Genomic DNA, 10,627 nt, shown 5'->3' with positions numbered 1-10,627 from the left:
TTATAGATACCCCCCTGTCCCCTCCCTGTGGGGGGGTCTCCAGCCCCATGCCCTTGATGCTGCCCCTGGGGTCCCCCCACCTCGCTGACCCCTCCTCTCTCCCTTGCAGCTGGCACCACTGGGGGTTCGGGGGGCAGAGAGAGGTGAGTGGGGGGGGGCAGAGGGCCATGGGTGCCTGCAGGGGGCAGGGTCATGGGGAAGCCCTGATGCCAGCCATGGGGCACCCCAATACCCCACCCCACAGCCCCCTGGCTGGCCCCCCCCAGCTGCCCCCATGCCTGGCCCACCCTGGGTTCTGGGTGGCCCCCCCAGCAGTGCCTTCACCCCCTCCTCTGTGCCCACAGGGGTGCCCCGGCAGGGGGCCCACGGGGCCAGGTGCCCCCCGGGATGGTGGGGCTGAAGCCGAGGCCGGAGGGGACCGGGGGACGGCTGCGGACAAGTGCCCGGGCACAGGGACGCAGCGCCATCCTGGAGAAGTTTGGAGGGTGAGGGGGGCCTGGCCCCACGGCGGGGCTGGGGGAATATGGGGGCAGTAGGGCTGGGGGGCATTGGGAGACACGGGGCAGTGCGGTGTTGGAGGGCCATGGGGCAGTGGGGGAGCTGGACTAGGGGGGCCATGGGGCAATGGGGGCTGTGGGGCAGTGGGGGGGTGTGACTGGAGGGCTGTGGGGGATGTGGGGGAACTGGAGGCCATGGGACAATGAGGACCAAGGGGCAGGTGGAGGGGCAGGAGTGAGCAGATGTGGTGCTGTGGGGTGTTGGGGGTTAAGGGGCAATGGGGAGTACGGGGTCATGGGGCACTGGGGGAGGGCACAGGGCGAGGGGGGCACTGTTGGTGTTGCCAGATTCACTGGTTGATGGGGAGCCCCTGGGGCAGACAGTGACCGATAGGGACTCTTTGGGGGAGCCATGCTGGGGGGTGTGGGGCACCCCATGGCCCCCTCATCCCCCGTAGGGCAGCCAAGGGCCCAGCCCCACACCTGAAGCGGGCAGGGGGCACAGCCACGGTCAAGGCCATGCTGCTGGAGTGGTGCCGCGCCAGGACCCGAGGGTACCAGGTGAGGGGCGGCCATGGGGCAGCCGTGGGGTGGTCATGGGGCGGTTGCAGGGCAGGCTGACCCCTCTGTCCCTCCCTCGGCCTGCAGCACGTGGACGTGCAGAACTTCTCGGGCAGCTGGGGCAGCGGCCTGGCCTTCTGTGCCCTCCTGCACAGCTTCTTCCCTGACGCCTTCGACTTCACGGCCCTGGAGCCCGGCGCCCGACGCCACAACTTCACCCTGGCCTTCACCACCGCCGAGTAAGACACCAGCCCTGGGCCTGGCCCCTGCCCCCTGCCCCCGCCCCTGTCCCCACTGGTGTCCCCCTGTGGCAGCCGTGTCCCCCATGACAGCCAGGTGCCCCGTGTCCCTCGTGACCGCAATGTCCCCACTGCCCCCCCGACGGCTGTGTCCCCCGTGCTGGCAGTGTCCCCGGTGCCCCCCATGCCAGCAGTGTCCCCGTGTCCCCGCAGGGAGCGGGCGGGCTGCCCCCCGCTGCTGGAGGTGGAGGACATGGTGCGGATGCCGGTGCCGGACGCCAAGTGTGTGTACACGTACCTGCAGGAGCTGTACCGCTGCCTGGTGGCCAAGGGGCTGGTGCGGACCCGGCAGCGCTGAGGGGGGAACCCTGCGGTTCCCTGTCCCACGCCAGGACAGCACGGGGCCACATCAAGAGCGGGAATAAATTTATTAACTCAGGCGCAGGATGCAGGGAGGCAGGAACCTCCCGTGGTGCCCAGCCGGCCCCAGGGGGGGGGAATGTGTCATGGCCCGGGGGTCCCGGGGGGGCCCTGGCGAGGCTCGGCGTGGCGGCGGGTGTGCTTCTCCGCCCGGCGCTGGAAAACCTCGGGCTGGTCCTGCAGCTCCCGGGCCAGCTGTGGCTGCAGCACCCGCCGCTGGTCCGGGTGGTCCAGCAGCCGCAGCAGGTCCCGCAGCACTGCGGGCACAGGTGGGTCAGGGAGGACCCCCGCTGTGCCTCCCCCTCTCCCCCACCCCCATCATCCCCCCGCACCCACCGTTGATGGCGCGGGTGGTGGGCGCCCAGAGCTGGGGGTCGGTGAGGGGCTGGCAGACCTCGCCCTGGGGGTCCACGCCCGGGTGGTAGATGGGGGTGAGGAGGGTGGCGCGGGGGGGGGGCCATCGGGTAGCCGGTAGGGAAGGTCAGCTCGAAGCGGAAGGCTCCCGCGTTGTACGGAGGGTTGTTCTGCCGTGGTAAGGGGTGGGCACGTCAGACCCCCCAGCCACAGCGTCCCTTGGGGGGGCCTGACCCAGCCCCGGTACCCAGTGCTCCCCGTGGGGACCCCCCCCCAGCCTGAGCCCATCAGGAACAGCCTCCACAGGGGAACTCTCCCTCATGTTGCCCTGCTAGGGTCACCCCCTTCACTGTCTCCCCAGGGGACCCTCCGTGCCCCACGGGCCCATCTCCCCTCCAGGTCCCTTGTGCCCCCGTGGTCCCCCCGTGTCCCCAAGCGACTCTCCGTGCCCTCAGCTTTCCGCCCCCCCAGCTCCTCGCTTACCCTCAGCGCCCCTGAGTCCCCTGGTCCCAGGATCCCCTCCATGCCCTCAGGGCCCCCACCGAGCCCCGCCAGCCCTCTATGTGCGGGGAACCCCCATGCCCCCCTCACAGGTAGCTTTCCCCCCCTCGGTGCCCCGCTCACGGGCAGCAGCAGCCCCTCCCAGCGCAGCACGTTCCCGTCCACCGCCCGCAGGTCGCGGACCCCGTCCCAGTGCCGGGACTCTGCCAGCTCCTGCGGGGACACCGGACACGCCCCGTGGGTGGAAACACCCGGACACGCCCCATATAGGCAGGACCGCAACCAATCCACGCCCCTTCCCGGTGCGGTCCCCGACGGCGAAACGAAACTGGAGCGCGGGGATGGGGCGGTACTCCGGGACCGGCACCGGCATCTCCGGCACCCCCCGCACACCGGTGCCGCCGCTCTCTGGCACCGACGCCGCCACCACCCACTCCCTGGCAGCCCCTGCTCCACGGCACCGGCACCCCTTGGTCCCGCCCCGGTACTGCTGCTCCCCGGCACGCCCCGCTCCCGCACCGGCACTCCTCGGCACCCCCCGGTACTGACACCCCCCGCTCCCCGGCACCCCCCCGCTCCCCAGTACCGCACCCCCGCACCTCTCGGCCGCCCCCACCCCGGCACCGCTCGGTCCTGCCACGGGACACCCCGCACCCACCCGGCCCCCGGTGCCCCCACCCGGCCCCCGGTGCCCCCACCCACCAGGGCGAGCCTCTTGGCCATGGCCAGCGCTGCGGGGGCGTGGCTCACACAGGCCACACCCACGGAGGCGGAGCCATCCGATCAAGTCCCGCCCCTAACCCGGGGAGCCCCGTTCCCCCCGATCCGCACCCGTGCTGTGGGTCAGGGTGTCCCGGGGCCCTCCCCCGGCCAGGGAGGGGGCAGAGGGGCTGGGTGGTCCCTGCCCCACCCCAGGCAGCAGAGAAATTATGGGGGGGGGGGGTGTGGATCCCCGGGGGGTCACACTGCCCGGGCCACCAGAGGGGGGATCGGAGAGACGGGGACAGGGAGCTGGAGTGTCGAGACGGCCTCTTGTTCCCACGGGGGTCACGGAGGAGCTCTCCACCGCCCCCCCAAGGGTGCCAGCCGGGGGGGTGGGTCCAGCCCCTCCGCCTGTGCCCCGTTGTTCCCCCGGCCTCCCCCGCCCCCCCAGCCGGTTTCCGGGAAGCCCCGACAGCCGCTGCCTTCCTTAATCTTTAACCCGGCGGGGCCGGAACCGGCCAAATACCCCCGCGCCCGGCCAGACCCCCGCGCCCGCCCGGACACGGGGACAGAACTGCAGTCACTCAGGTGCGCACAGGGGCTGCCCCCCCCGCTCTCTGGGAGACATGGGGTGGGGGGCACAGGGTAGGGGGGTACAGACGGGGCCGGGAGGGTGCTGGGGGTGGATACCCGGCTACCCAGGTGGTGGGTTCTGGGATGTGGGTGCCGGGAGGTGAATGCTGGGGGAGGTGTCTGCCCAGTCCCTGACCCATCTGTGCCCCCCAGGACCTCCACCATGACACTCTGGCTGCTCCTGGCTTGGCTGGTGGCCACAGCCACGGCCACTGTCACCCCAGTAAGTGTGGCCCAGGGAGGTGAACTCCCCGTGACCCATACCCCTTGCTCTCCCCTCTATGTCCCTGCACCCCGGTTGCCCCCTGCTCCCTCTCACCTGGGTCCCTGTGCCCCCCTGCCTCCCCTCACCATGTTCCCCTGCCCAGATGCCCCCAGTTACTCCCCAGGGTTGCCCTCTCACCATGTCCCTGTTCTCTCCTGTCCCCCCCATTTCCCCTTGCCCAGGTGCCCCCCTGCCCCCCTTCATCGTGTTCCCCTACCCAGGTGGCCCCTGCCCCCCCTCACCATGTCCCCCTGCCCTCTGTCCCCCCTCACCGTGTCCCCCTGCCCAGGTACCCAAGCCTGAGGCCTCTCCCAACCTGCTGGAGCTGCTCCAAGAGTCCCTGCCGGTGCACTCCCATCCTCCCCCAGGCCCGCCAGGGGACATGGGGGCCCCCATCCTGCTGGGGTCCACTGCCCCCACCGCTCCTGCCCCCACTGCCCCCCTCGGGGCCACAGACCCCCCCAGCCCCACAGGTGCACCCGAGGAGCCAGTCACCATGGCTGAAGGCAGCACCCTGGAGCCCCCCGGCACCAGCACCCCGCGGTGCCCGGGGGATGAGGAGCCAGTGCCGTCCTGTGGGGAGCCCTCGGGGGAGCAGCAGGCAGCTGTGGCCGAGGCCGTGGGCACCTTTGCCCTCCGCTTCTACCAGCACATGGCAGCAGCCGCCCAGCGTGGCACCAACCTGCTCTTCTCCCCCATCAACGTGGCCACGGGGCTGGCACACCTGCTGCTGGGTGAGGGGCTGCCCGCGGCACTGCCCTGGGCACCACCGTGCCACTGCCACCCCCTCTGCCATGGGCACTGCTGTGACTCTGCTGTGGGCACTGCCATGGCACCAGGCGTGTCCCCATGGCCGTCCCACCCACGGGCTCCCATCTGACCCTCCTGTGCCCGCAGGCGCCCGCGGTGACACCCGTGACCGCCTGGCTGCCGTCCTGGGGCTGCCGCCGGAGCCGGGCTGCCTGCACGGGGCCCTGCGCCGGCTCGCCGCCGCGCCCGGGCTCTTCTCGGCCGCCCAGATCTTCCACCACCCAGGTGAGCACCCGGGGCTCCGGGGATGCCGGCGCCACCGGCCCCACCCGCCCCACGCTGACACCGGCTGTGCCCGGGCAGAGCTTCGCCTCCGGCCCCGCTTCCTCAACCAGTCCTGGCACTTCTACGGCGCCCGGCCCCAGGCCCTGAGCGGCAATGAGAGCCTGGACCTGCTGCAGATCAACCAGTGGGTGCGGGGGGCCAGCAAGGGGCTGCTGCCCGGCTTGCTGCTCGCCATGCCCCCCCAGCCCCTCCTGCTGCTGCTCAGCGCCGTCCACCTGCGCGGTACGTCGGGGCGGGAGCTGCGGGGATCTGCCCTGGGGGTTGGCTCAGGGACCTGCCCCGGGATCTGCTCTGGGACCTGTCATGGGATCTGCCCTGGGGGTTGGCTCAGGGTTCTGCCCCAGTATCTGTGCGGCTCAGGGATCTGCCCTCTTGCTCTGCCCCTGGATCTGCCCAGGATCTGGCATGGGCGCGAGCCTGAGGTGCTCCCTATGTCCCTGTCCCCCCATCCATCCCTATCCCCTCGTCCCCCTGTTCCCCCCCATCCATCCCTGTCCCCACAGCCACCTGGCGCGTGCCTCTGGAGGCCGATCAGACAGTGCTGCTGCCCTTCCTGCTCCCTGGCCACCCCCCACGCCTGGTGCCCACCATGACCAGCAAGAAATACCCGGTGGGCTCCTTCATCGACCCCCACCTGCAGGCACAGGTACCGCGGGGCCGGCCCTGGCGGCACTGCCACCGCACTGGGGGGCAGGGATAACCCTGCCCTGGCACTTGGAGGTGGGGATGCCGGGCTGTGACGTCACTCCCCTGGCACTGAGGGGGCTGAGGGCGGTGACCCCCCTCCTCTGGGACTGGGAGGGATGCCAGGTTGTGACATCACTCTGGTGGCACCAGGAGGGCTGCCAGGCTGTGAGGTCACGCTGGTGGCACTGGGGGGATGCCAGGTTGTGATGTCACCACAGCATCCCTGGGGGGTACCTGGCTGTGAAGTCACCAAGGTGGGTCGACCCCCCAGGTGGGGCGGCTGGAGCTGAGCGGGGGGCTGAGCCTGGTGGTGCTGGTGCCGCTGGGGCCCCTGGGGGCGCTGGAGACCCTGGAGCAGGCGCTGGACCCCCCGACCTTCCTGGCGCTGCTGCGGCGGGCGGCCCAGACCCCCCCCCGCCCCACCGCCCTGGCCCTTCCCCGCCTGCGCCTTGACGCTGCCCTCGACGTGGTGGCGCTGGTCCATGACATGGGTAAGGCCACCGCCCGTGACATCACTGCAGGGGTGGGTGATGCTCCGTGACCTCACCACTCCCTTCAGGACGTCGCTGGACCCTCTCCCCGGTGCTCCCAGTGTTGCCCGTGCCTTTGGTCTCCCCCTTCATCCCTGTGTCCCTGATGTCCACTAGGTCCCCAATGCTCCTGATGTGCCCCATAATGTTCCCAGTGCCTGTAGCGTCCCCCTTGTTTGCGGTGTCTCCACATTACCCCTCTTGTCTCTGATGTCCCAAATACCCCCTGTCTTCCTGGTGTCTGCCACATCTCGTAATGTGTCCTGATGTCCCCCTGACCCTGATATATCCAGGGTTCCTGGTGCGCCCCTTCTGTCCCCCACACCCCTGGTGTCCCCAGGGCCCCTCAGTGCCCCCCATGACCTTTCTGTACCCACATCCCCGCTGTCCCCGTGTCGGTCCCTGGTATCCCCAAGTCCCCTTTGCACCCACCTCCCCACTGTCCCTATGTCTGTCCATGTTGTCCCCATGTCCCCTCTAAACCCACCTCCCCAGTGTCCCCAGTGTCCATCCCTGGTTTCCCCATGTCCCCATGCCCCCTCTGCACCCACGTCCCTGCTGTCTCCCTGTCCCCCATGTCCTCATACCCCCTCAGTGTCCCCGTGGGGTGACGCTGGGGTGGGTGCTGCAGACTTTGGGCTGTTCCTGGATGCGGAGCTGTGCGGGCTGGCGTGGGACCCGGCGGTGGCGGTGGACACGGCGCGGCACCGCGCGGTGCTGGCGCTGGACGAGGCCGGCGTGGAGGCGGCGGGGGCCATGGCCACCTCGGTGGCCCGGTCGGCCCTGCTGCTGGAGGCCCTACGCCCCTTCCTCTTTGTTCTCTGGCACGACACTGGCAGTGTACCCCTCTTCATGGGCCGCCTCAGCGACCCCCAGCCCTGACCCCTGCCCACCCCTGCCTCCTGCCCTCCCTCCCTCCTTGCATCCCTCACTCCTTCCTCTTCTCCCTCCATACCTCCTCGCTCCTGTCCATAACTCCCTCCCTACCTCCTTCCCTCCAGCCCTTCTTCCCTCCCTTCTTCTCCTCCCCTTCTCCCTCCATCCCTCCTCCTTTTCCCTCCCCCTGTTCCTTCTCCCTCCCTCCTTCCATTCCTCCCTTTCTCCATGCCCCCTCCTTCCCTCCCTCTATCCCTTCCTGCCTTGTCCTTACTTCTCTCCTTCCCTCCTCCCCTCCCTCCATCATTCCTCCTTCCTTTCCCTCCCTCCTTCCGTCTCCCATCCCTCTTTTCTTTCAACCATCCTCCAGCCCCATCCTTCTGTCTTTTCCCTCCCTCCTTCCTCCCTCATCCCTCCTTGCTCCCTCTCTCCCTCTTTCCTTCCCCCCTCCCATCCCTCCCTCCCCACCTCCCCCTATCTCCCCACTTCTCCCTCCCCCATCCACTCCCCTTCCCCACCCTTCACCCCCCCAGGGAAGCTCCTCCCCGTGCCTCAGATTCTCCACCAGGTCAGTGCCAATAAATGCCCCGACCACAGTCCAGCTCCTGTATGGGGGGAAGGGCAGGGACAGCTGGGCACTGAGGGGGTGAGTTGGGGGTTCTCAGGGACCCCCCCACCCAGCCCAGGATGCCAGGGCTGAGCCAGGGGTGGCAGTGCCAGGGGGGGGGTGACACCCAGCACCTTCCTTAAAAAAAAAAAAAAAAAAAAAAAAAAGCCTTTATTGCCCTAGAAAAGCTCCACAGCCCCCAGTGCTGGTGACGGCTCCGTGCCACCCCCCCGGGGGGCACAGGCAGGCACGGTCGCCCTTGGGGCACTGGATAGGCTTGAAGGGGGGGGCCCACCCGCTGCTGCCCCCCGGGGTGCGGAGCTGCCGGGCCCCACCACGCCCCCCCGCGTCCCCCGGCCCCTCAGTCCCAGCCGTTCTCCTTCACCATGTGCGACATCTCGATGATGAACTTCCCCTCCTTGTACTTCTGGCTGCTCTCGAAGGCCTGTTCCTGGGGGGGACAGCATGAGACCCCCGGCCCCCCCTGGAGTGCCCACCCTGCTGCCTGCCATGGGGCTTGGGGTGCTCGGGGCATGGCCTGTAGGGAGGGCTCGGGGGTCCCGGGAGGTGTCTGTGGCAGGGTGGGGGTGCCTGGGGCAGGGAGTTGGGGTCCCGGGAGTTGCCTGCGGTGGGGGGTGGGGGTTTGCTGCAGTGTGTTGGGGGTCCCGGGTGCCAGGACACACACACTCACGTATTTCCAGCCCAGGGTGGTCTTGCAGCTCTGGCAGAAGATGTCGGCCACCGAGTGCAGCCCCGTCAGCAGCAGCCGCTGCTCGGCCGGGCCGCAGCCCACGTTCACCCTGCGCCGGGAGCGGCACCGTGTCACCGTGTCACCGTGTCACGGCACCGGCAGGACCGCTGCCCTGGGTGCCTCCCCAGTGCCCCCCGCCCGCCGTGCCCCCGGTGTCACTCACACGGAGTTGAACAGGTAGGCGCGGCCGTGGCTGCCCTGGAAGGACTGTGGGGACACCACACATGTCACCGGCTGGGCCACCCCCCCCCCCGCGGCCACCCGTGTCCCCTCGCCCCAAGTCCACAGGCCAACCTGAGGACACCACGGGGGGACACTCGCCACCCTTGGGACACCGAGGGGAGACGGTCCCTCTCCAGGAGCACCTGCCCCCCCGGGACACTGGGAGGGGGAGACTTGCTATGCTGTGGACACCACGGGAGGAATGTCCCCACCTCGGGGACAAGACAGGGGATACATCCACCCACCCCCCTGGGGACACCACGGGGGGACGCTTGTCATGCCAGGGCAGCATGGGGAGGGGGTGCCCTGGGGACACTGCAGGAGACACCGGCAGTCCCAGTGCCACCACAGGGTGAAGCCCCCAGCCCCCGGGACACCCTGGGGGACGCTGGCTGACCCAGGGCGACCGGGAGCTCCCACCCCGGGCACGTCCTGTGACAGCGCCGCTGCCCAGGGCCGCCCCGGGGGAGCGCTGGGGGCACCTTGGAGATGAGCTCCTCGTGGCGGGCCAGGTGAGCCCGGCAGTGGACGCAGCTGTAGGTGCGGTGGGAGCGGGGCAGGTAGCTGCGGAAGGTGCGGGGGGGCAGGCGGCAGCGGGGGGGGCCCATGGCGGGCGGCAGGGCCCCGGCGGGGCGCGGGGGGGCCCCGGGGGGCAGCGTGCACCCCCCGCAGAGCCGCTCGCAGGGGAAGCAGCGCAGCAGAGCCCCGAGAGCCGTCGTCCCTCCGGCGCCCGGGCCGGGGGGCACCGCCGCCACGGGCCCGCCCAGGCGAGGAGGAGGCGGAAAAGGGGGAGCGGTCTGCGGAGGGTGAGAGGGGGCAGTGAGGGGGGGGCGGCCTGGGCCCACCTCCCCAGTGCTCCCAGGTCCGAGCCCTTCCCCCCCGCTGAGGCCGGGCCAGCTCCTGGCAGGAGTGAGGGGCAGCGCGGGGGGGCACCGCCCCCCCGAAGTGTCCCCGGGGGTGGCTCAGGGAAACGTGCCCGGGAGGTCCGGGGGTCTGCGGAGGGGATGGAGGGGCCTCGCACGTCGGATCTGGGAGTCCCGCCGGGGACTGCGGGTCCCGGGACGGGAGATGTTTAGGGCGTCGGGGGGGGCACGGTGGGAGTCCCGGGAAAGGGCTTCTGGGGGTCCCGAGGGGGAGATGACGGGGGCCCCCGGGCGGGAGGATGCGGTGCCGCAAGGGGGATGTTGGGGGTCCCTGGGGGGGATCCTGGGTTTCCCGGGGGTCCCGGGGCTCCGGGCCCGCTCACCGCCTGCCGCTGTCCCCGCTGTCCCCGCGGTGCCGGCTGCGGCTGTCCCCGGGGCGGGCGGGGGCACCGGGCGGGCGGGCGGGGGGGCCCTGCGTGCCCGGGGACTGCATCACGGCACCGTGACTCATCCCGCGCCGCCCCCGCCGCCGCCGACGTCACGGGCGCGCTGCGGGGACGCGGCGGCACCGGGGGCGCCAGGACCGGGGCCGCCGGCTCCCGGTCCCCTCGTGCGCCCCGCGCCCCCTGCGCGCCCCCGCATGCCGGGCACATGCAAATAAGATGCAGATGAGCTGCAACGAGCCCGGGCCGCCTGGATGCGGGGGGCAGGCACGGGGCGGGGCCGCAGGCTAATCAGATGCGAACGAAACGAAGGGTCGCGGCGCGGCGTCCCGCGCATGCAGATGAGATGCAAATGAGCTAGACCCCCCCGGCGTCAGCGCG

At 70.9% G+C, this 10,627-nt stretch overlaps 4 protein-coding genes across 4 annotated transcripts; 2 read left to right on the top strand and 2 right to left on the bottom strand.

Moving 5' to 3' along the window:
- Positions 1–112: 112 nt before the first annotated feature.
- SMTNL1 (smoothelin like 1) lies at positions 113–1,736 on the top strand. Its single transcript, XM_051621873.1, has 5 exons — positions 113–143; positions 345–485; positions 956–1,058; positions 1,146–1,297; positions 1,511–1,736. Exons 2-5 carry the CDS (start codon positions 388–390, stop codon positions 1,653–1,655), a joined length of 498 nt encoding a protein of 165 aa, XP_051477833.1. The 5' UTR covers positions 113–143; positions 345–387; the 3' UTR covers positions 1,656–1,736.
- Positions 1,707–2,596, bottom strand: LOC127385270 (ubiquitin-conjugating enzyme E2-18 kDa-like). Its single transcript, XM_051620903.1, is given in 4 exon segments — positions 1,707–1,974; positions 2,054–2,171; positions 2,173–2,241; positions 2,555–2,596. Coding segments are annotated over 4 exon segments (402 nt in total). The 3' UTR covers positions 1,707–1,801.
- On the top strand, positions 2,595–7,956 carry SERPING1 (serpin family G member 1). Its single transcript, XM_051620902.1, has 9 exons — positions 2,595–3,113; positions 3,726–3,862; positions 4,061–4,130; positions 4,462–4,906; positions 5,070–5,207; positions 5,286–5,489; positions 5,771–5,913; positions 6,226–6,445; positions 7,116–7,956. Exons 1-9 carry the CDS (start codon positions 2,595–2,597, stop codon positions 7,364–7,366), a joined length of 2,127 nt encoding a protein of 708 aa, XP_051476862.1. The 3' UTR covers positions 7,367–7,956.
- Positions 7,957–8,120: 164 nt separating this feature from the next.
- Positions 8,121–10,623, bottom strand: YPEL4 (yippee like 4). The gene is made up of 5 exons (XM_051620698.1): positions 10,187–10,623; positions 9,423–9,737; positions 8,882–8,925; positions 8,659–8,767; positions 8,121–8,418 (listed from the first exon to the last, which is right to left on the bottom strand). Exons 1-5 carry the CDS (start codon positions 10,454–10,456, stop codon positions 8,329–8,331), a joined length of 828 nt encoding a protein of 275 aa, XP_051476658.1. The 5' UTR covers positions 10,457–10,623; the 3' UTR covers positions 8,121–8,328.
- Between the last annotated feature and the right edge of the window lie 4 nt (positions 10,624–10,627).

This window comes from Apus apus, chromosome 5 (genome assembly GCF_020740795.1).
Source record: "Apus apus isolate bApuApu2 chromosome 5, bApuApu2.pri.cur, whole genome shotgun sequence".
In the NCBI taxonomy this organism is placed as follows: Eukaryota; Metazoa; Chordata; class Aves; order Apodiformes; family Apodidae; genus Apus; species Apus apus.
This window is presented reverse-complemented; position numbering and strand designations above follow the sequence as displayed.